At 35.6% G+C, this 26,380-nt stretch overlaps 1 protein-coding gene across 2 annotated transcripts in view; it reads right to left on the minus strand.

The window, feature by feature from the left end:
- Positions 1-4,259: 4,259 nt before the first annotated feature.
- The window catches only part of NDUFS4 (NADH:ubiquinone oxidoreductase subunit S4), a 47,095-nt gene continuing 24,974 nt past the window's right edge, over positions 4,260-26,380 (minus strand). For both annotated transcript variants that reach the window (XM_027910388.1, XM_027910396.1), the window contains exons 3-5: positions 11,993-12,165; positions 8,367-8,440; positions 4,260-4,470 (exon numbers count right to left, since the gene is read on the minus strand). In XM_027910388.1, coding sequence (XP_027766189.1) covers positions 4,367-4,470; positions 8,367-8,440; positions 11,993-12,165 — 351 coding nt within the window. In that variant the 3' untranslated portion in view covers positions 4,260-4,366. The remainder of the gene's footprint in view (positions 4,471-8,366; positions 8,441-11,992; positions 12,166-26,380) is intronic.

A 26,380-nucleotide genomic window follows, 5' to 3' on the forward strand; every position in this document is an offset into this window, starting at 1 on the left:
AAATTGTTTGTCGTTATTTCTTCAATATAAATGATGTATTTAATTTTCAGAAAACGCTGACAAAAACACAATAGCATGCAAGGTTGGAATGTCATACTGGCATATAGTACAAAGAGCAGCCATTCTGTGCCAGATCAGGATATCCACCTGAACAAACACAGCTTTGGCAGTGGCTGATAGTGACCGACAGAGAAAGAACATAAAATCAGGGATACTCCAAGGATACCCTTTCCCAGCTGTAAGCAGCCTTTAGCTCAGGGATTTTTCTAAAACAATACTATTTTATATTTAATGCAAACTTTAATTGCATGCATTTCTTGTGTTGAACTCAAGCTACTGCAAGTTAGTTTGGGTAGTCAAAAATTGCCAATGAATTTCAAAATCTGCTGTGTGAAAATATACTGATTTGTTTTTAAGCTGCATTCTCACAAGTTTGCTGATCTGCCTATTAAAAAAACTGAACAATTCCACACTATTCTCTGGATTACTTATAATTTTAGAGGCCACTCATACTAATCCCCAATTCCCTCTCCTCCACACTACAGATTTGCTGCTCAGTCTAAAGATACCCATGTCTTCATGTGTGGTGTTGCCTTTCTATGTAACTTCGTGAGAGACCTTTTTGAAAACCCTCTGTAAATCCAAATGGACTACCTGAATCTCCCTGTCCCCATAATCACTGACTTCTATGAAGAATGTGAAAATAAGTACCCTCTAAAATAGCCAAATTGATACATCGTTTTTATATCTTATCCATTCACAGCACTATTTATTTATAGAGATCTTGGACACCTGCGGATGAACGACAGAAAACCCATTAAACCAAAAAATGAAAATCTGTCACCTATTATTCAGATGAGAGGGTTTTAAGCAAAATGCTTATATCACAAATAACAGTTACACAGTTTCAGATTTTAATTCCTTCAGGACTCTCACAAGACTACTGTCTGACTTTTGTATTTATTCTAATCAACTAGTCCAAAAAGGTGTTAATTCACATTTTCTGTGCAGGAAGTGTTCATGACAGGGACCCTTCTACCTTTCTTCACAATGAACATGGATATGAAGAATCAGTATTTTACGTCCACTGTCATGCCATAAAGATTAGGACCATTCTGAGCATTCAGAAGAGAGCTAAACAGGGTTGGTTTTGGTTTTGTTTTGCTGTGGCTTATCACTGAGTTGATGTAAACAGGCATACATTTAACAGAACCGAATTCATTGCAAGGAACTTGGAGAAAAAGTGTCAAGAAGGTGGAAGTCCAAATGTTGGGTAAAATAAAGAAACTGCAGTTTATCAGTAAGTTAAAATTTCACCAAAATGTTCTTGGTTTTACACAGAAATTATAATATGGGGAGTGGCCAACCTTTCAAAACTCATGTATGAACATTTTAAGTGGACAAGAGACACTATAAGAAAAAAAAAGCATATGCCATATACCTTTTAGAGTTAATGGGAGTAAAAGTAGTACATATGGGAGGAAAAATACAATGTTGCTGCTTCTTTGTTAAAAGAAGGAACTTGCACAAAGCCTTGACAGATATAATTCAAAATTCAGTATACACGTAGCTGGCTGAGACAGCAACAACAGATAATAAGCCTTCTCAAAAAACTGGCAATTCCATGGACTAATTTGCTAGAACTGGGAAGGGACTGTGACTAGCAGTGGACTTCTGCCTCCAGTACTTCACACAGTATACCTACAGAAGTTCAAGCATAAACTACTTTGCATCAGCCCATTTTTGCACAGGGCTTTCCACAGCAATTGAAACTATAAAATTGTAAAGAAAACACCTCAATGTTTGTAAAGAAAACACCTCAATTCCTGCAGCTCAATGCAGGAATGTAAATGTAACATCTATGGTACACTATTCTGCAATGCTGGCATGCAACTTTAAAACTCTTTGGTTGTTATTGCCATCTCAAGTGGAAAGACACGTGAGGTACAAGCAAATCCCACTGCGTAAAGAACACGTTGTGTTGACTTGGGAGCTTTACACTTTTTCTTTACCCAGTAATGATTTTGGTACAGGTTTCAAATATTACTTCCACGAAAAGCCTGGATTAGTTGCAAACAGCACAACTACATCTACTACCAAGATGAATTTCTAACCTCACTCATCATAAATGACCAATTATGGTAGTTTACCTGTTGTGCCTTTTGTTTTGACACATTTGAGATTCAGGAGCAATTTTACCTGTCGCAACACATTGCAGAGTAGATAAAAGCTGGAGTTCACATTCACTACTGTAGATACTTAACTAAAGATGGTCAGACCATCTTGTAAAATTTCAGTTCCCACCTACAGTTGCAATAATCTGGTAAATTACTGAAAGTGTAAGGAAGTTTGGGTTTTTAAGATTTTTTTTATCTCTAAAATATATTCCTGCTGCCGCTGATTCTCTCCAAGCTCTTGCCCTCAGTATCACTTCTAGGGTCTGAAGACTGTAGTGACAATAATCAACTCTATTCCACTGTCACCATGATCATCCTTAAGAAACAGTCCAACAGGATCGAAAAAATTCAAGTCCTAGGGAAATGATCAAAGGAAAAGAAGGTCTGGGCTCAAATACAACTTAAAGACTTCAAGGTGGCATGCATAATACAGAATCATAATGAACTTACACATCTAAAAAAAACCCCACACATTAAAAACTTTCTTACTTAGAAAGCAATTTCATGTGTTAGGTGTCCAAAGATAATGTTAGGTATCTAACACTCACTTCCCTGGACTACGTAATTTCAAAAACCCAGCTGTGTCTCTGCTGCATTAGATGTCTCTGGACTTCTCATTTTGACAATCTGATAAAGTTTGAAGACAATTAAATTATGATCTTGCTGCTCTTTACTTGGAAAAGACAGAAGACAAAAAAAAAAAAAAGAACGGCTTTTCTTATTACTGTCTCCTTAGTAAGATCAGTGTATTAAACTTAACTGGAATACATAAAGATGTAGTGACTCTGGTCTGTTCAGATTGTTAAGATTCCAGTTTGGAATGCACTTGGGCATTCCCAGAGAACTTCAGGCTCCACTGCACAACGCAACATTCAAAATTTAACAGGAGCTGAACTGGAGTAACAGTTCTTGTCTGTAAAAGGAAAATAGCGACTTCATTCAACTGGTGGATTACAATGAAACTGGGTCAAAACCAATGCTTTAAATGAATGTTAGCCAGCATATAAGGTAGTTGGTTAAAAATGAAACAAGAATGTTATACATAATATAATAAAATCTGGGCAGCACAACAGAATTTTATGCCTTCTTTTTGCCAAAATTCAGTGCACAGCACCTTCACTGTTATTTAGGTCTATAAGGAAAGGCATGTCTCAACCATATCTTTGGTGACAGTAGTAATAAAACTCTCAGCTGCATAAGGAAAAAGGTGTTCCCTCCCCCAGTTTGTAACGTATTGCACTGATCATGGGTCAACAGCAGTAATTTGTTAAGTGAATAAAGCAACAGCCATAGATATGTAGCCAAGAATTCCCAATGTAACACTGTAGTTTTTAAAAATTAATAATTTGATGTCATGGAAGATAAACTGAGCTTGGAATATATACTCGATGTCAAGGCTCAGATGCTATCACCACATCTTCTGTTAAGCAACAGGAAACCTCAATGCAGATAAACATGTAACTAGCAATAAAAAAAACAGAACTATAATTATGTAATTAGTATATGCTGATACTGTGTGAGGCACCCTACACTATTCTGACTTCATTTGTGAATGTTTAACTGGCTTAGTTTCACTTTTGAATCACAGAGAAACAACTGCAATCTCAATCTTTTGGACTAAACCTCCCCCATATTGAAACAAAAATCCTGTGTTTTCTATTCCAGCCATGAATGATTCTGCAATGTTGACAGCATTAGTTTGAGCAGAAAGGAGATTATATCATATATATTTATACAGAATTATCCATCTTCTATACCCATCTTTTGTTCTTCAACTGACAAAACTGTCACGTACAGAGAGAAAAAACCCTCACTTCTCTTGAAAAAACTTGTATATGTAAAGCTTATTAAACTTATTAAACTTTAAAAGTTTAAATAGGATAGTGGATATAGAATACTATCAAAGATCAACCATAATCTCTAAAGTTGCAGCTGATTTCAAACATTTCTTTTGACAGATTCCTAGTACAGCAATTTTTTAGAACTATGAACACTCCAAATCTCCTCTATTTATAGGGAAGTTTGTAACAGGTTCAATTGAAGACATCAAAAACATTTTAAATAGACATCACAAGATGCATCTGTAGTTTAAAGGTCAAATTTATTAGGAGATTAAGAGATGTATTATACATGGACTATAAATATAGCACAGCTGACTTTGTATTCAGAGTCACACAGCCAATGCCAACCTATTTTGTAGACACTCTTGTTCTTTTGTTCCAAGAAAAGTTTGCACCGTAAGACTTGGATTTAGGTTTTGGAATCTTCTTCTCTTCAACATCATAACTCCAGCCTGGATGTTACAGGGGTAATGGCAGGAGGAAACAAGAAACAACGAGAATTAAAAATATTCTCAGCATACAATACAGAGCAAATGCGACTTAAAGCTTTTAACTTTAATATTTTTTTCTCCACATAGACATCCACTAATCTATTCCTTTCTACTTGGCAGCAGAGAACACTGAAATGCCATAAATGTGGCAAATGCCCACTCTCTCAGTTGATAAGACTTCACCATACTATGAAATGCAAAAAACCTGACAGTCATCAGTGAAAAGCTCAACAGGGAACACAGACTGTCCTGCAAGTTCATGGCTCCACAACTTTATACCATCACAGAAGCATAAGACTCTGTGTACGCTGGCACAGGAAATGAAAAAGATAAGAAAATGGACAACAAATAACACGCAGAAGATCAACCCCAAAGGCTGATAGAGAATGGAGATCTTGGAAAGCTAGAAAAAAAAAAAGGGTGGGAAGACAAAAAAAAAAAAAAACCAAAAAAAAAAACCACAAAAAAACACCAACGAAGAGCGAAGAAAAAACTTCAGCATTAGAAAGGAGTTTAATACTTAACATTTTTGTAAGAACATAAAAAATTAGGAATAAAAGAAAAGGGAATGAAGTGATAGAAGACAAGTAAATTATGTGATAGTTAAGCAAGAGAAATGCTTAAAAATGTCAGAAAAGAGGAGGTGGAGACATTAGTGTTTATGTAAATCAAAATGCAAATTGGTTGCAGCCTCCAGGTGCCTGGAAAGTTGCCAGGGCAGCACTCAGTATTCCAAAGTTTGGTCTCTTTAGCTGCAATACTTCACTCAAAGCAGAGATACTTCATTTGAAGATAGAAGTGGTTAAATATGCAGTTTTAAGTGACACTCATAATATAGTACTTTTCTTCCTTAGTTTTAAACTTTAAGTCCTAAAATGTTTCCATATATCTGAATTCTTCTACGTAAGGTGATCACAGAAAACACTCAGGATACACCTAAACATCAAAATGTTCTGTAAGATACACAAGTTGTCATGTCACTGCCTCAATTTTGTATATTCACAAATGTTACTCAAACATTTTCTTCCTGTTTATTAGTCTCAATCAGTGTTAATTTTCAACTTAACTATTCTCCATAAAAAATACTGAAGACAGAATTTAAAAACATATTCTTTCCATCTGTGAGAACACTGGCTTTTGTCTCCTGTTCTCATTAAAAATATAAGCTTGAGTAAACAGCCAGAACTAGATCCAGAGACAGACTTCAGTATTGCAACATTCAGCATTATAACACCTAACACTGAGGCACTTGGCTGCTGGAATGGAATCTACAGCCCCAAGGTATTGCTTCATCTTTTTATACACTAGATGGAGAGGGGCCAAGTGCCTCTAGAAGAGATTCACAACTGCCAGCACAACAACTTGGACTGACATAGTTATCCAAAATGCATAAGGGTAGTTACATATAACTAACGATTCCAAGAGGTCACCACATGTGAGTAGGTTTCACACTCTGGAACAGACTCCTTCAGTCAGGCACCTTGAGTTGCTTGTGACCAAGTGAAGAGGTCACTTTTATAAAAATACCACAATGATGGGGGAAGCTATTCTTGCCCAGAACCCTGCCACACCAGCAGATATCATAGTCTCCAGAAGAACACCCTCACCACTTGACTAAAGGTTACTGCAGAGTAGAAAACTCTTCATCCTTGTTACCTAAGTTGTATGTTTCTAAACAACTGCCTCAGTGATGTCAGGACAAAAAAGAATTTAGGTCAACAGGCAGAACTTTTAATTTCATCCAGTTAAAAGTGTTACCTCCTTGCCTTAACCTTAGACCCTTCTCAGCTGTAATTTTTGGACAGTGATCTCTGTTACTGAAACCAGTGCTGTTATTTCAACATCAGAAAATGTGTCAGATGGGACAGGCAGAAAGATAGCTTGCCTTATGCTCCTGAAGTTCTTAGGTGAGAAGGAACTTTTAAGTGTACCAAAAGAACCTGCAGTATCTTGAATTTGCAGAAATTAAACTTAGGGTTCTTACGGAAGTATCTTAAGCCAGTATCTACAGAAAAGTCCATTTCAATGATGGTAAAATTAAAAGTGCAAGATAAGTGAATATTGAACTACTAATATTAAAACCAAGCCACAACCTTGTATAGTTGGTAGAATTTTTTTGTAGATTTCATACACAATGGAGTAATTTCTAACTCAGTGAAGGCATAAACTTTCTATACTGAACAAATGTATTTTACAATCTGCATTTAGAAAGGGCAAAATATAACACCTACAAAGAGATGGCATAAGCAGCTCATTATATTATTTTTTCTCTTACAGGCTGAATTGCTCAAGAAGTAACATGAACAATATAGAAGGATAAATGAAGCAATACCAAATTCTCCCAAAATTCATATTTGTTAATAAAAAATACAAAATACTAATAAAATTGCACTGTAATTTGTATATCCAATGCAAATATGATAATTCTATTATTTTCTTGGTGAACACAATTTATTTTTCAATAAAATTAAGACTATTAAGTCCCCCCACCCCAAAATCCATTCAAAGAGGAACTGACAGATTAAATAATAGCCTTACTAGCCTTTACCATTAAAAAGTGCAAATACATTGCACATTAAATGTCCTAGTTTCTTAGATGTATACATTAATGGACTTACTATGGTTTTGGGGTGTACACCAGCCATCTAATAACTCTGCATATTTAGTCTGGCCCAGAAACTTTACTATTTACCCCAGACTAAACATAGTTGAAAGCTGGAGACCATAGGGAAGACTTCTGAAGAGCTTACCCTTCATGTGCATTATTCCTGGCTTTAACTCAGTATAATAATCTTCTTCACACCCATAAGCACTAAGCATCAAGACTAACTCTTTAAGGCAAATGGAACTGATTTAAAAACAAACAAAAATCAAAAAAATCAAAACAAAAAACCACCCCCTTCCAAAAAAAAAAAAAAAAAAAAGAAAAAGGGGAAAAAAAGAAAAGAGCAGCATAAAATTCATGTCAACACAAAAAAAGGACTGCTGAATTTTCAAAAGGCTGAGATTGTGGATACTGCCTGTGGTACTATCATTCTGTGAGAAAATACAAGCCTAAATACCTAAATAAGTTTACAGATACATTCATTCTGATACATCATCAGTTTGAAAAATATTAAGCAACAATGCTGGCTTTTCTACTCTCTTTTTCTCAAATATGAACAATCATCAAATGCAAGTGTTTAGACTGTAGTGCTGGGAAGACTTAGACAAAACATCTTCAATCTACAACTTCCTCATGGGGAGCAGCAGAGGGGGTGTGCTAATCTTTCCCTGGTGACCAGCAACAGGACATGAAGAACAGAATGAAGCTGCATCTGGGAAAACTCAGACTCAACATCAGGAAAAGGTTATTCACTGAAACGGTGGCTGGTCACTGGAACAGGCTCCCCAGGAAAGTGACCAGGACACCAAGACTGCCAGAGTTCAAGGCGCATCTGGACAATCCTCTTAGTCATATGGTTTACCTTTACATAGTCCTATGAGGAGCAGCATAATCCTGATTTGTTCCTTCTGTAACAAATCTACGCTGCAACTCAGCCAAAACTGAAGCCCAACATGCTTAATTGGTAGTCATTTAATTTTAGTTTTTCTGATTATCAAACATTCACAAGGGTTCTGACAGTTTCTGTAAGAGGTTGGAACACCTTTCCAGAAAGTGGAATGCCTTCAGTACCCTTAGAAACATGCCCCTATTCCCGTTTTCCTCTTCCTCATGCAGAACACTAATGGTCTATAAATCTTGCGGAATAGAAGACTAAGGTACTTTATCCTGTACTTTTTCTATTGTCAATACTTGGAGATTAAGATTGCCTATGGAAGGATGAATCCTCCATACACACACATACAATACGTACCATTTTTTTCAGCAAAGGCAATGGCATCCTCTTTAGTAGCAAAAGTAAGAACCATGTTGGATAAAGGATCAGCTCTGTAAGAAATCAGATGACAAATTTTAGGCATATTTGAAATAGAAAACAACTGTATCTGTACCTCAAATGCCAGTCAAATGCTGTATTGCACAACCCTCTGTAGTACATCACCTTACAAACCATTCAAAATAACTTTATTTTTAATCCTTTTCAGCATCAACACTTACTTTCTGCAGAGTATTGTTTCACCCCTTTAGTCCTTTAAACTTCCCTCACAACTACTTCCAAAAATTCATCAGTTTTTTTGTTAGACAAACGTATCTAATGACTTTCTGTGGTTATAATAAGTGCTCTGACACAATCTTTTTAATTTTAAAGCTCTTTGTGGAAGATCAGGAGGCTTAAGGTAATTCTGAACATTTCAAAGAGACCAAGAGTCTGTAGAGCAGCTAGGGGAAGAATAATCTCTAAGAAAAAAGAGGAAAATACTGAAGTGAGCAGCAGCAATCAGAGACTGAAAAGTACATTAAAAAGTACTAAGAGTTCTGCTTTGGCTGAGTTCACATGACCTCCACAAATCAATTCAGTACAGCAAGCAGATCACAAGCCCCCACCAAAAATGAAGCTCCAAAATGCAAACTGCTAGCTAACTAAATACACAGTGGTTAGTTTTAGAGGACCAACTATTCTTCATCTGCACTTTTGAAGGAATCAAACAGCAAAAAGCTTTTTGAAACAAATTAAAATCTCAGTTAAAACACTAAAATGCCTTTTTTGTTGCTATGAAAGCTCAATTTAAAAACAATGACAAAGCATGGAAAAAGCAGGGGGTTCTAACTTTTAAAGAAATGAGAAAATGAAATACTACTTGTCGCAACCCAAAGATTAGATAAAGCTTCCCTGAGACAACATGTCTATGAGCCTGGGAGACAACTGGGATGACAAGACCAAATTGCAACAAACTATTGCAGGACCTGCCTCTCAACTGTTCTCTCTTTGAAGTCAGAAGGATAAATGAAGAAAAAAAGCAACCAAAGATACACTGAACTCTCTACAATAAAGGACAAAGCCTGTGACTGGTGGAGTGGGAGGGGAAGAAGGGGGAATCTAGCTTGCAGCAAAGACAACAGTGTAATTTTGTCTGATGTTCACATGGAAAAATGCAGTTCACTATATATCCAATATATCCTCCAATAATAAAAAAAAAAGCAAAACAAAGCCAAAAAAATCGTAAGAAAAAAAACAAACATTCCCCTCCCCCCCAAAAAAACCAACAAAACCCCCCAAAACCCAACCTCCCCTCAAAACCTCACAACGAACAAACAAAACACAATAAAGACAGAAATTATACTTTTGCAAGCCACCATGACAGGTTCTCTTAAAGACATTTAAAGATTTCTCTTATAGAGGCAGTAAGGAAAACTAGGAACCAAGAATTTGTTCATGACACGATCACTGGCGAATCAAGTGGTCCAAGTATATTGCAAGACTGGGACAACTTTTGCTAATCATTATTCTCCTCCATGACTGGGTTTGGAAAAATCTTCTCAACACTACTAAGCGGGAACAAAGAAGTTTTAAGTTTGAAATGTAGCGAGGGACCAGTGCCTGTTCTGCAACTTTGAGTGCAAATTTGGCAAATCCTTCCAAGACAGAGGCTGTCCTGGAAATTAGGATTTTTCAGAAATTATTTGTTCTCTTTTCATGTGAAATCATCTTTGATTCTATCTGATTACTTCTATCCATATGAGTAAACTGGAGTTCATGATGTCTGGCATGATGTCCCCACAGTGTCAGCAGTACCAGTGGTACAGGATTTCCTATGCCTGCCCCCAGTTGTTCTATCAGGCATTAAAAATTGGGATCCCATATTTTGTTCTGAGATCTTGTACAATGGATGCCATGCACTTCCCATGTTTCTTTGTTTACATCTTTATATTAAAAGGTGTACTGAAGAACTAGGCATTCTTGTGACAAAACCTCCCAGTTAAGGAAAAATGCCATGGGTCCATGCTCAGATCTACAACTGGACAATTTTCACTGAGAAAAGTCCCAGTATCCGAGAAACAACAAATACAACAAAAACCCCAAAGAAGATTGTAACATGACAGAAACATAGCAAATATAGACAGGTAAATAAGTATATAGTGTTTAGAGGAAAAATGGCTTTAACCTCTAGACCCTGAACGGTTCTAATCCACTAATCCCATTACATTATTCAAAAGTAAATGGAAAAGTGTCTAAAAATTGCCATTTGCAGAAATTAAATCTCAAGAGAAAAACACTCTTCTGAGTGTTGAATGGTAACATCAGAGTTACCATTCACTAACTTGCCCACTAGCAGTTTTTGCAAGAATGCCTTAAAAATGAGTGGATACAAACTAATTTACAAAAGCTTTAACATACTAGAGTCAATTCTCAATGGAGCACTTGCTTTTATCTACCTGGAGCTTGCCTATACATGAGAAATTCCTTTCCCTACTCCAAAATAAAAATGCATGAGAGTCTCCTCAAATTTTTATGAGAAATCAACATAACAGGAAGACTTGATTTCACACTTATTTTGATCTAATATTCATGGATACATTTATTTTACAAATAAAAAAAGAAAAAAAATCAGTGACTGGATTTAGAATGTTAAAAAATCTCAAAAAAATGGATCTTCAAGTTATTTCATATTTAAGGTGTTAAAGTTTTTCACAGAACTTTACATTCTTAGATCATATGTGCTAATATGATCGCAGACAGGTTTTTTCAATACACATTGTATCCTTTCTGAAGTTTGAAAAACAATCTCTAGCAGTTGATCTTGGTTTATGTACAACAAGTAACTATTCTGAATATGCTTAAAAAAAGACAGTGTAAAATCAAAATTACAATATTGTCAGAGGAATTGCTGGCATAGTCCTCACAGCTTACAGGAATTCTAACGACACTGTGAAATGTAGGTAATGTATTTATACAAGGAAAAAAGAATTAAAAATTAGAAGCATCCAAGTCATACTTACGTCTCCAAATTACAGCATACTGAGCTAAGAGTAGTACTTTCCTGGATTTTTTGTGTATTTAAGAGGTTTTAATATTAGTATTAGCAATATTTAAACAAAGTTTATTTTTAATTATACAGTTTATTTATTTAATCAAACAGTAATTTTTTAAACTGCTGGATTTGGGTTTTTTTCAAATTATTTACGTCTCCTCATTTTAGATCTTCAGGATATTTATAAAACTTTGTAAAAAAAAAAATCCAGAAGTTAAGTTTTGTTGTTTATGTTTAAAAGATGCAAGTGAGAGCTGAGAATATTTATTGCTTTAGGTAACTAATAATCTTCTGGCCCTGCTGATGCCACACAGCAACATCACCACAAATGTAACTGTTGAAATTTCTGGTTGTTAACACCTTTTTTAAACTCTTCCAGATGATGTTGTGAGCTAAAATCGGCTTTTAAACCTAACAGATCATTAATCATACAAGAAACAAACTCAACCACTTACTGTAAGTACTGTAAAAACATAATTAGCTTTACAGGTACAAAGAAGATTTCAAATTTGCATGACTAGTAAGGGTTGAATACAGAAGAAAAGTATTTTCAAATTCAGTGAGTACTCACGTAGATGCCCAGCCCATTAAAGGGTTCTCCCAGCGTTCCCTGTTATCAAATTCCATCTTCCATTTCTTTGTATTGTTAAGTCCTGACTGCATTGCATTACGTGCTGGAACAAAAATGTGAACTTTCCTGGTTTTGATGTGCTCATCTGGAACACCAGTTAAAGCAGTGATATCCTAAGAAAAACATAATGGGACTTGTTAAAAAACTGTTTGCATAAGAGGCTTGCAAAATAGTATTCCTTATGCCTTTTACATAAAGTTACAAAAACTGAAAAAATTTGCAGAGAACATTATGAGTTCAGTTAAATAAAAGTGAAGACAACAGACGTTAAGGCTGCTATCATCCTACTTCCCCTGGCTGAATTAGACTTTGCGTGGATAAGTTACCTGAACCTGCTCATCTCCCAGCTACAAAACATCTAGTGCCAGAGGAGAGGACAGGACATTTCCCCACATCCTTCTCTGTCCACTGCAAGGTCAGGCCTGCTTCAACTTGCACCAGATGAAGGAAATGCAGATATGTGTAAACTCTTATTTATTCCTTAAAGAAAATATTAGGGCACAGACTGAAACATCAACAAATTCCAAAATTTTACATTACCATTAGGAGCCTAAACTTCATATGAACAGGACTATTCACCAAAATGATAGTCAGTCAAATATATGCTGCAGTACAAGTGCTTTCCCTTGGGCTTTAACTCTGTATATAATAAGAAATACCAGCATCCATGCTTACTTAAGAAGTTGTGCTTAGCATGAAGGAGGAGATAGACAGTAGTAACTTTTACACAATAGTCTATTGACTGTTTGAGACTGCAGAGCAGGTACTAGAATTCAGCTCCCTTATTTAGACAGTTGTTATTACAGAAAATTGACGCCCTCTTCATGTTTCAAGCTATGACTATCAGCTTTTGAGAGTCAGTTCTTCTGTTGATGTTCAAGATCAAGAGAGGAACATTTGACACTGATAACATTCTTCAGTATTTTTGTGAAGGACAAAAGGATTCAGGAGATTCCAACCTTCAAAGAAAAAAAAAAAGACTTGTAACATTGTATATACGCAGTAGTAGGATGCCTCCCTCCATTAGAGAGGCATGAGCCTTGTTGAGGGCCTCCAGAAATAAACCTAACAAAGATAAAAATTGAAGCATCACAAAATCAGCCTAAAAATATTAACTGACTTTAACAAAGAATAAGATAGGGAAAAGCCTCACTTGAATTGCTGTGAAAAATTACCCTCAGCAGCATCTGATATAATTAAAGTGAACATTCTCGCTAAAAACTAAACAGTAATTATATAAAATTAACCTGTCAGTTCACACTAGTAAAGAGTGAAATCAAACATCAAATCCATCTCTAAGGAAGCTAAACTGCTCCTTTTCCTTACATACTTAAAAGGCCAGTGGGAGCTCCTCAGTCTCCCTCCCAGCCCTCCCCTCTCCTTCTCTCTCTCCAGGAACAAGCAGTAAACTGGTAAAAGTCCAGAAAAGTGCATCACAACTTTGGGCATATTGAACTCAACTTGGCAGTACTGCCATGACTTGAATGAAAAGGCAAACAAGTTCAAATAAAACACTGTGACTTTACACAACTGTACTTACTAACTTTATGGGATTTTGTTTTGTGGCAACCTTAAAAAACTTCTTGATGCGATCACAACACCATCCTTTGAAATGTGGCAGTTCTCATTTTCCATTTTACATCAGAAAATAAATTTTGAGAGATCAGTCCCTCAACGCTACAAACGGGACCAAGTTTAAAGCATCTGACTTGTATTTGCAACTGGAACTGTAGGGGCAACAAACAAGTATGCATACAGGTTTTCCAGCTTCTGACATTTCTACCCAGACTATCCCAAGGAACTGTCAAAATATCTTAATAATTCCTTTACAAATACTTTCATTAGAACCAAGTCATGCTTATTTTTAATCCAAGTCTAGCAGTGATATGAAAGAGAAGCATTACCAGCCACAACACACTGTTGCAACACATATGTAAAATACCTTCTGATAGACTGGCATTTCTCACTGCTTAAGCTTTAACCACTGGTTTAAAAGGAAATTGCTTAAAGTTTTCTGATTTGAATTGGCAAAATGCTTTGCTTAACAAAAAGGGGTTTTTACCTGCAGTAAAGTTTGGTGGGGATTCAATGCTTCAGCTTGCCTATATATAGGAATAGGCTAACATATTACCTTTTATTTCTGTATTTAACAAATGTGACCATTGAGAAAATGTAAAACTATTGACAAAATATTTCTTTTTCCCCTCTCAAACAATCTGCTACATGCAAAAATTCTGGGGTTGTTAACAAATACTTTCAGATTATGCAAACTTCAATATACCTCAAAATTACTTTTTTCTCAGCTATTATTATTCTCAGCAACTTGAAAGACAACTATAAATTTCTTTATGCTTGAGATTTAGAGGTTTTTGAATTCTTCCAGAATGATCTAAACTACTAAAATAAGATACTCTGTTAAGTAACATTATGGACATATACAATCGCCTCTTTTGAAGCCTTCACACCAGAGAATCATAAAAGTACTACATATTAGTGAATACAGAATACAATCTAAAGAGAGGGTTAAAACCAGCAAATGCTATATTTATGAGGTAACCATAGTAAAGAAATGCCTAGACTTGTTCATCTGAATGAAACTAAAACCAAAATCCCAGACAAACCCTTCAAGCCATGTTTTTTCAGGCATTCAGTTGGCTCCAAACCAACGTTATTTCACTAATAATACAGGATTTGTCCCATAAAAATCTTTTCAAAATGAAAATTAAAACCTGCCTGCTTCCCAAAACCAGAATATCTATGTGGTGTTGCTAGCTCTCCACACTGAGATTCATTATAGCTAGAGTTTCCATGCCTTCTGGGAATCTAGCAATCGTTTATTGATACATTCCCCTTTTTAAAAGCTGGCAATTGAACACAGTTGTTAGGACAATGAGTTTCTGGTTGCTGAAGCCCAAGTTGTCCTGACATAAAATCACTGGTTTTGCTTGCTGCAGATATGTAAGGTACTGTAGCATAGCTGAGCTGTTGCCAAAGATATGGAATAAAAAGGCTTGGCATCTATCACATACTTGACACCTAAAGAGCACAGAAGCTCTAAAATTCCTATTCCCTGTAGGCGTACTCTTAGTCTAGACAAACTGATTTCTCACACTTTTAAAATGCATTACAACACTCTATTGTGATCATTTCATCCACACAGCTCCAGCTAGTGACAGAAGAACCTGTCCTTTAAGCGACATTTCAATGGGCTAAAGCTCCCGCTCCAAGATGCCATTAAAACAATATAATACTTGAAAAGAACTATGCTGCACTGGGTTGAACCCTTTACTGGGTCTTCAGTGCTTTGTTCTGAGTTCAAGTTCTCATTGAAACTACCTGTGAACCAACTTTGCAAAACAAAGATATTTTTGACAGATGTTTTTCACATTACTATCTTTTCTCTTTAAGTGTTCCTTAATGAATTTTGCTATATTAGCATATTAAGATACTAATGAGATGTTCAGCATTCAAAACCTTAAATATATTAGATGACAATATAAAAGAGTTAAGATTTTAACTGTATTTTACTTTACTAAAATTAACTTTGCTTTACTAAAAATTAATAACCCTGGTTCTCATTTTTAAAGCAGGCTATCATATAAAAGGTGCATTCTGACATTCTGTTTTTCTTAATATATATAAATGCATATATATAAACTGGGCTTTATTTCGATTTCTTCTTATAATTCAAGAAAATGTAAACACTTGTTTTGAGGCATTTTGTCTCTTCTTGGAATAAGCTGAAAGGGACTAAACACTTTTTTTTAAAAACAGCAGAAATCACATAAAATTGCTTACAAATATAGCTGGGTTTGTGTTTATTATAACTTACACTATTTAAGAATATTTGTCATGGCGGAAAGTCTGCTAAAACTGGTCTGGGAAGGGTAATAAGAAATGATAAGTGTGCTGCACAGCAGAGAGAAAAACTGATTCACAGAGGCAGTGTCAATGAAAGCACTATTCAGCATGGAGATGACTTTTAAAGGAAATGAGAATTTCCTTCTTTTAAGTACTCCACTAATAGCACAAATTCCAAAGGGGAAAAGAAATGGAACTCTCTAATTAATGGAAAAGAGACAAAATGATTGAAAGTATCTCTGAAAACAAGTGTTTTTGAATAGATGGGTCAGGTGCGCCTGAAGGTGTCATGTTTCTTCTATGGCATTTCTTTCACCACATAGACAGAAACTGTACATAACCGCTATTAACTATCTATAGTTTAGCACCCCCCCTTTTTTTTTTTTTTTTTTAAATAAAGGAAACAGGGAACAAGCAATGGGAAGTTGATGTCAAAACACAGAAAAACCTCCCAGCAAGCTTCCAGCAACCACCCAGGATTTAGAGTCTTGCTAGCCGCTCTCTTTTCAATACCAGAATTTCACACATTTCAATGACCATTATGACTTCAAAGAATCAAATTTTCATCATTGTCCGTCATCTGCCGGTTGATTTGTATAAAGGAGTTCTTCTGCATGCATTCCAGACAAAGGGCTCCTTACTTTCGTGGCTATATATCAAATTTAAAAGTTCTGTATGTGACAGTTGTGTCTGTGGTAAATTAGGGTAACACTGAAGGACTGCAGCTGCTCTGCAGGAACCTCCTTTTTGGCATCATTTCACTTAAATAAAAACTGAATAATTAGCTTCTGCCTTTATTAAACCACAAAAATGCCACTGGCCTTAGCAATTACTTCCGGTTGCCCCACCTACTTAACCTCAATAGTTTTACACTTGTTAGAATGGAGGGAAAGCAGAAGTTTTCTGTACTTTATAGGAGTTTACAACAGCTTGCTCTCTTCCCCATCTCCAACATGCTTTACTAAGTGCATAAAGTTTTGCTATAAATTCATGTTGCAATTCACTTTATTTAGAAGTTGTTACATCAAAGCACAGAACATCTTGCATAATACCCACAAAATAGCTGCTGTGAAAAGAGTTTTTTATTTAATGTGCTCAGCTGCTCAGACTGTAAGTCAAGATGAGAACATGTTTCTACATTTCAATACAGTATTTTTGAAGGAAATGTAAGAGAACAGAATCTACTATGCAAATTGCAAGTAGAAAAATGGAGCAGAACGAACTAAATGTGGTAAGACAACATTTATCTAACAGCTACAGACAAAACAAGGGGAAAAAGCATATTTGCCCTTAGGAGACTGTATCACACAGGATACAGTTTTCTTTCTGGTTTCACAATCATTCTGCATTATCACAGGAAACTCTGAACAATATGGTGTTACCCATAAACATGTTCTCCCATCCAATCATCCAGCAGAATGATTAATAAAGAAGTTGAATAAAGCAGTGAAATAACCACACTTTTATAAAGAAAACCAAACATTTTAAAGAGGAAACAGAATTTTATAATAATAAAGATTTTGTGAAAGCTTCCATTTAAATAAAACATCTTTCCATAGGGTAAAAAACTAAAGAGAAACTCAAGATGAAAAGAAGTGGTTCTAATAGAAACAGAAACTGTCACATTACTGGAATCAACCTAATTTGACTATAATACTTTTTAGATTGCTGACTGCCATTACACAGAGGAAGTGTTGGCATCCAAAACAGTCCAACATTTGCAAGAGCTAATAGCTTCAGCAAACTCTATTCATCAGTTTGTATATCACAGCTGAGGAGATACTACTCTAAAAGTCATGATGGATGAGCAAAAACTTTTTGTGGTTGCAAGAACTCCTTGAGAACTTCTCTGTCATCCTGCTGCAAAGGTTCACTTTGCCAGTATTTTACATGCCTAGTATTATTTCATGCTTGCTTCCATAAGATACTACATATATAATGGCACAACACATTCCACACACCACTAAACCAATGTCACTTGGATTTGTTCAGAGAAAACAAAAGAGCAAACAGGAATAAGAATTCAAATTCTAAAAATTCCAGTTGCTCTCTACAAATTGAAATGTGACTTCACAGTAGGTATTAGAAAACTTTCTCCTCAGAAGCCCTTTTCTCACATCATTAAGACTTTTTACTTAAAAGTCTGCATTATATCCCCAAATTCTGTACTCACATTTTGTCTCCTACAAAAGTCTTAGAAATATGGTGCTTACGAAAGTGATTAACAGCAAGCTGTGGTGAAAGCTGCTGAGTTGTGTTTGTGTTAAACTACAACACAAAAATCTCAGAATTTGCAGCTCTCACTGTCCTGACAAGCCTCAAAACAAAGAGCCATTTTTCTTGACACACGCAAAAAAACCCTATAATTTAGCCTGCACTCTGACAAGTAAATGATACTTTAGAAATTTAACAATATATCTAACAATATATCTAACAATAACAACAAAATACCTAAGTCCACTTTCACAACAAATAAATATTTCGTGTTCAGTATAGTTTTTTCTGCCAAGAAGTAACCAAAAGCAACAAAAAATTATTATTTATTAATATTGTTTTGTTTTTTTTTTCCCCTGTAATGGTATGTCTTAGTAACGTCAATCTTGTCTAGGTAAATAACACGAAGTTAAAGAGAAGGGAAATCAAGTATATCAAGTATCTGGATTTACACTTTTCTTCTTATGACTGAAATTTAGGAAATCATTATTAAATGAATGAAAGCTGGGGCAGTCAGGGGCAAAGAATATAAAAATTAGATAAAGTATAAAAGTAGATTGATATTGCTACTAGTACTCATCAGATACTTATGTGTGGTTGTGACATTCTTCTGAGGAAATGAGCATGCTTACCTAAAGGTGAGAAAAAAAGTCTGAATTACAGCAATCTTGTAAACTACATCAGATCTTGTAAACCACTTTTTCTTGTAACACAACAATACGTGGAGAAAATATACTTTCCAGAACTCACCCAAAGCATATGTAAGTAAATCTTTTGCTTGCACACACACAGTGGCTGGGTCTTTTTTGAGGCTTTTTAAAAATACAGTTTTCTATAGTGGACAACTTTCAAGCACTCTACAAAAACTCGACAATCCTCAGACTAAAGAATGTGCGAGAAAATCAGTTAGTTAAGAGTAAGACAACAGCAACGTTTTTTGCCTATGAAGTTTCAAATCAAAGAAAAGGTAGCTTTAAGTTTTTTAGCATTTAGAAAAACAAAGAAGATTACCAAACAACTGAAAAAAAATATTATTTCTGTTAGAATAATTTACAGTTAAGGTAACACTTCACTGCTTTATTACCATAAGCAACTGTTCTTACAGATACTATTTCTTAGCTGGAAAACAAAACCATCAGAAAAGAGGTTTAAATGAAAACAGAAGTACTAGCAGCTAGAGCCTACCTAGAATAGACAACTTTGAACCAATTCCCTTGATTAGTTCAATTTTGTATACATTATTAAATAAACAGTATATTGTAGTTCAATGGCGGTATATTTTTCAAACACAATTTCCTAATTTTTCAGTTCTGATATTTATACTATACTCCCAGCTTAAGTCACAATAAGAGACTGTCTTGCAAAGCTAAACACGGTATTTCAGTAATATCTTGGTAAGTTATTCACTACTGATGACTCTTGAACTTACAGTCTACGAAATGTAGTTTTGATCACAGACATCCAAAGCCTTAACCAGCAGTTCAGAATGAGGTCTTTGTATCTTTAACGAAAGCCAAAATTCAGGTTACTCTTGAGCACTGGGAATAATTTCTGTATTTTGTGTGTGTTTCTGATGCAATTTTAATGAAGTCCTTATTTTTAACTTTCATTAAAAGTTATGTGTATTTACAAAATAAACCATAAGCATATGACACAAGTACATTTTGTAAAGTTACTGTTTTTCAGGAATTCTGTCAACAACAAGAAAATCAGAAGTTATGATCTGCTTTGTGCCCATTTGAAAACCTTACAAAGCTTCCTCTAAAGTACCAATTAAGAAGATTTCCCAATAAGGCCCAGGTAGAGTTCCCAAATTTGAGTACTACTTGTTTCATAATCTTCAGCCTTTGCAGGGAAAAAGGTCCAATCGATGTTAAATATGTGGCTGAGGTGCATTTTCTCAAAGCTCCCTTATTCATTCCACCTGCAAAACACCCAAGGGAGCAAACACTTGGAGCCTGGCAGTGAAGTGGGACAGTACACATAGGTAGTGGAATTTCTGCTGTGAAGCTGGAATGCCTTGGCCAATTCCTAATCTAATCTGGATAGCAAATAAAGCCTAGCTGTTGAGTACAAATTTGGATGTACAGTAAAGTCTTAAAAATCGATAGCTTTGGTAAGATTTCCTGTGATGAAGTTATAAGACTGATTATCTCTACTTGTATGAAACATTAATTGTGAATTCAGTTTTAACTAGCTAATAATGTCTCTGGGATGGACAGTTTAAATTCCCTTATCAAGCATTCTAGTGTTCTTTCCCTTTCACCTCACTACTTCAAAGTAATTCCCAACTGAATGGTAGCTATGGAACAGCATTTAACTTTAAGGGTTAAAAATTAACAAACTTTTTAGGTTTTTGTTTATTAAAATAGGCATCCATCAAAGGTGAGGGTGGAAAAAAAAAAGGCAAAAAAGCAGTGGTTTAAAGTAGCCTGACAATACTGTCACACTAGGGTATGGTCTGCTACTAAGAACAGTATCAAGAAATCCAACCAATGCCTGCCTTCATTGTCACGCATGTTCTCTATTCTTCACATGTCTTTTACAGAGAAAGTGATTGCTGTAACAAAACTTTGCCCACACAGTTACAAGTGGTGTGAGACACAGGAGAGAAAAACAGAAGTAAATCCCTAATCAAGAAATGCAAATTTAGAGCAAAATTCCTGTTGGTGAGTACTTTTTAGAGGAAGAAAGGTTGCACTTGAGAAACTACAAGGAAGTCAGACCTGTTAAAAGCTGTCCCTTACCCTAAGATGTAATGCTTCTGTGTAATATGCATGCACTTTAAAGGTTGAAAGAAAGTGCTAAATAGTGTACATAATTTCCATACACAGCAGGTAGTGAAGCAAGAAAAGAACTGACACAGTTACCCTCATTAAAGAGATGCACAATAGAGAACTGTTATGCAGTGTTAGCATATTGAAGGTCTATGCATCAGGGATGTTGCGGCTATTAACAGCTTAAATGTTCACTGCATTTAGTTAATTAGTGCATATAGCTTTTAAGCCTTAAACGCATTTTAGAAGGTTCTTTTCTAACAGGACCACACTGGTACTCCCTGGTGGGGAAAGGAAGGGTTGATGGGCCTTTGACTGTTTTAACATTATCAATAAAACACACAGCTTAATACAATTGGACAACACCAGTTTCTTCACATTTATCTTTATGATTAGTTAAAACCGTTTCAAAAATCTCTCTCTAAAAATGTTGAATCATAATTAAAATGTTGTGTCACTTCACAAACTGGTTTCAGCTAGCTCTATCTAGAAGTCCATTCCTGTAATTAATGCTTTGGCCTTTATATGCTTGGCCTTTAAGGTTATTTATAGGACAGAAATCATGGTCTTATACTTTCTAACACAAGAGAGAAATCCATCATCAATTAAATTCAGTAATTCAACTCAATACACTACACATTTCCTTTCAGTTTCCTACTGCTGCGGGGAAAAAAATCAAAGGAGACTACAGCATATAATTGTGTTTACTAAATGGTGATAGAAAAGTAAGAATTTGTATTAGAACCAGACATTACAGAGAAGATATTCAACTTCTGACTTAGAGAACCAGAATGAGTTGACCCAAAATTGCTTTCAAATACAGTCAACATACTGACAAAATGTGGTTCTAAGAAAATGCACCTAAGAAAAAATACAGAAGACTGAAAAATAAAATACTAGTGCAAGCTACGTTCTACTCAGTGAGAACTTTAAAATACATGATTTATACAGATGTTGGTCTATACCATTTTTTACCAGAAAAATGGTTACTTATTTTTATATATGAGATTTATACATAAATTTATGTACACATCTAGAAAATGAACTGGTAAGGAAAAACTATCAACTTCTTCAGAAATTTTAATCAGAATTACTAACCATAGTCTTAATTTTTTTTAAATATCTGCAACATAATTAAAACACACCACATTTGGTACGTCTTATTAGCACTTTATAGAAATTCCTTATAGCTCAGCTTCTTCTCACTTTTAACCCAATTTTCAGGCTAAGAGGTAATATGGTAAAAGTTAATTTTCTCATCAAGCAGACTTTCTTCTTCACTAAATGTAAGTCAGTGGAGGTTATGGAGTGAGTAGAACTGAGTATGACAGAAAGATACATAAGAGGCTAAGCACGTTCCCTACAGTTTATGCTTCACAACACAAGAACTAAATTGCATATTAAAACTGAGGATCTGAACATCAGCTGCTCCCTCCATGGTCCCTGTGTCCACTTAACACAGGTTAACTCTGCAAGTTTGAGAAAACAGACATGAAAGTAGTTCAAAGATATCTCACAAACCATCAAGACCTTGAAAAGCATCTGATTCATCACTGATGATCTGAGTACAAAGAGGAAGTACTGAAGAAGCACCAGGCTCTTTTGCAACATGACCAAGATGTTCAAGGATTCCCATGGGATTACTGGGCTTTCCAAACAAGGAAAGCTTTTCCTTTCTGACTTGATAAAACGATTCAGCTAGAACTTCATAACTAGAAACAGCTTTCAAGTCTGTACACAGAACTTCGTTAGTTAGGTTATGATTTGTGGTTTAAATCTGTAATGCAACGGCCAGTCTTCGCGAACGAAGAACCGGGGAAGGTCTTTCCACCTTCCAGCCTGCGCATTGGATTTTTTAGGTGAGACACAGTGTGCGCGGAACTGAGCCCACCCTTTAATCCTAAGGTTCATCTGCCGGGGCCAAGCACGCTTGGATGGTGGCAGCGAGGTCCTCAGGACGTAGATGGATTGCCTTACAGGGCTAGCGAGCTCCATCTGCCCGGGGAGTGGCCCCGACCGGGAATCAAACCCGGGTCTCTGCAGTGACAGTGCAGTGCCTTAACCCCTAGACCACCAGGGGCTCCCGGTTTAAATCTACAACTTAGATATACTACAGAAATACAGAAAGACACATTTGAATGCATAGAAAAGCAAGTTCTCTGCAGGGAACTGTGTATTCACTATTCCTGACAAGAGTAAAAGAATTCATGTCATCTACAGAAATACTTCATAATATGGGATACTACCTTAGGTGTTCTAGAAAAGGTTCAGGTAATTTCATGAGGGCATGAGAAATACTATCTGGTCTTTAAAAAGCAAAACTGTTGAACTAAACAGTTTCAAAGGATGAAGTACTTCTTACTCCTATTGTTTCCTTGCCTGTATCAATGACTTTATTTTTTCTAGCAGATTAGAAACAAGGCTTGCATATTTAGACCTACAAAACCAAAGAAGCATTTGCATGCTGAATAACTCTCTGGAATACAGAAAAACTAAACATGGCACAATGATACTCCTTTAAGTTGTTCTGAGCAGTCATCACAGCAAGCTCTTCAAAACAATTATTCTTGGATAGAAAATTAAACAGATTTGTAATTAAATGGGAAAAAAAAATTGCCTGCATACCCTTCAAAGAGGCATTCTTTGACCCAGTGCTCCAGATTGAAGCCTTGAAATTTTTGCACAAGAATGCTGCATGAAGGAAGCCCAGATAGAATAGACACTTCAGATGTTAGAAGGTTGCATAACCTCAATCACAGACACTCCTCCCTCCTATACTGAGCAGAGATAGCACTGCCATGCACCAAAAAAAGATTCTCAGACAAAGAAATCCAAATCCTTTACCCTAGCCTACAAAATAAACCTACCCAGGGATAAGAGGGCAATTGCCCTCTGGATACAACAATCTATCACTTTATACAAGGTTCTGGGCTACTGGCAAAATGTGCAGTTTTCTCAACTGAAACCAGAATTATCTTCAGCTGAAATTCAGTAATATACCAATATATATTACTCTCAGAAGACAGGTAAAGGGGCTGGCAATTTCTTTACTTGGGCTGTCAGTTATAGAAAGAGCTTATCACGGGGAGCAACTTGTTGCCTGCAGACATTCTTACAGAAAGCTCTTTATCAGCCAACTGGTTTTGCAAACCATCACAAGCTTCATCAAACTACAACTGCTCATGATAACAAGTTGTAGCAAGTACTATAGGCTGAATTGAGCTAAGATATCCCAACTGAAGAGGGATTTAATTGCCAAACAGCAAAATATAGTGAACTTGTGGTACTGAAAAATGTGTACATAATTTGATAAAAGTATACTTGAGCTTGTACTTTAACTAAGATCAAATGCAACGACCAGCCATAACTATGAAGAAGAAACTGTCAAATTATTTCAGTTAAAAACAAAAAAAATAAAATCATTGTTTAGAAATAAATATATGCTCTGGCAGACCAGCATGGTGTACTTAAGAGAGAAAGATTATCACCATCTCCAGAGTCATTAAAACCTTTAAATACTAAAGTTCACATTATCTGGTTGTTGAAGTTATCCAAGAAGGTTTTTTCCTCTCCAAAACATTATTTCCTAATCTTCACCTGGGGGAAGGAGGAGAAGGTGTGTGCAGGATAAAACAAAGAAATACAAAAAGAACTTTTTAATAGATTATGTTTTGCAACAAAAAGCAGTTTCACAAATAAACTATTAGCGACCACAGTGTAAAGGCCTTTAAGTATTTAACTTTATGCAAGTCCACTCTTAAATTAGAAACTTTGGTTCAAGTAAATGTATTTGTAAAATACATAGTATTTTTATGTGCTACCAGTCTTCCCTTTTGAATACTCTACTTTTATTGAAATAATTAAATGAATTTTGAAATAATTCTAGAATGTGATTTTATACCTTAATCAGCCTGTAGTATCATTCAAACATCAGAGCAGTCAAACATCACAACTGCAGATGACCAAATGCAAAGACCACACTAAATGTTGCAGATGGGGTAAAATTAAAAGCCATGGCACACTGTACTAAATATTTTATAAATCAACAGCAAACGACTTTGTTTTCAGCTTGAGTCACAAGTACAGCACAGTTCAAATAGCTGATCACCTGCTTACTTGACACAACTGTGATCGAAGAAAGTACTTCTCCAAATCACAGGCTTAATATATAAGGCCCCTTTGGTCAAAGCTAGAAACTGTTTCTCAAAACATATATGCCATGAAAAGGATGAAAAACCCTTTTAAAGACCTCATTTTACATAACATCTTTATTAATTTTTATTCATTTTTCACTATTCTGAAGCAAAACGTAAGCCACTGATCCAACTTAGGGAAAAAAAATAAATAGAAGGAAGACAACCCACAAGAGGGAAATTTGAGGCTAAGGGGAAGGAACGGCAAACTGTCTGAACCCACAAAAAGATTTCCATCCTGGTACCATGTACCTTCTGAATATGACAAGTCCCTATCACAGAGCTATACAAATAAAGCACAGAAAAACTTTTAAGTTTCATTCCTCATCTAAAGAGGAACGCTGTCCTGAATTGAATCCTTCATGGTAGCCACTTGAATAAATATTGCAGCTAGACTGGATTAAATGAAGAAAAGATTCCAAATTCTTTTACTCCATTAAGTTACTTTAGGAATGGTTTGAAGTCATCCTCAAGTAATAACCCACAATGGGTTAACATCATTTTGAAAAACCAAAACACAGAACATCCACTATATCCTTATTATCTAACACAGTGGTAATGCTTGGAGATTTCTTGACTGAGTAGTAGTTTCAGTAAAAGGAAATCTAGTAAATCTGTCCTTAATAAATGCATACTTTGCCAAATGTTTCTCTTCACAGAGTTGCAAAAACAGCTCCTCTACACAGTCTTCAAATGCAATGTCACACTGTCTCACACATAATTTTATGACATTTTACCGCTTTTGTCTTCAGAGTAAAGTATACCATATACCCTCAGTTTTTACAGAAGCAATGATCACACTTTAAAATGCATGTTAAAGCTTGATTTGCTATGTCCCTTTGTTTCACAGCACTGTAGACAATCAGATTGAGATTTGGAGAAGTTTCATCATTCCAGACTATTTTTCACTTGTTTGTATATTTTACTTTGAGCTGCTGTATTATCACTGTTTATTATAGTAAAGTCTATGCTTCTTTAATCAACCAAAGATTATACAATTTCAGTAATTTCTAATCCTAGCCAAAATTGGGATTTGGATGGTGAACAAACTATGACTCAATTCTGAAAACACCGACTGATGTTTGGTAATACTGCAGTCTTCTAGAAAAAATGGCCTGGAATGCTTCCACAACTTTTTTTTGCTGAAAAGGTTCACATTCTGAGACTCCTATTAATACACTGTTACTCCTGGATTATCTAATAGTAAACACTTTAAACAGACACTAAATTCTACTTCTAGACAGCCAAGAGGAAGCTGCTGAGATTCTTGACACAGATTTTAG

The sequence above is a fragment of the Empidonax traillii genome, unplaced genomic scaffold (genome assembly GCF_003031625.1).
Source record: "Empidonax traillii isolate 1590-97213 ecotype Southwest subspecies unplaced genomic scaffold, ASM303162v1 scaffold29:size1973556, whole genome shotgun sequence".
NCBI lineage: Eukaryota > Metazoa > Chordata > Aves > Passeriformes > Tyrannidae > Empidonax > Empidonax traillii.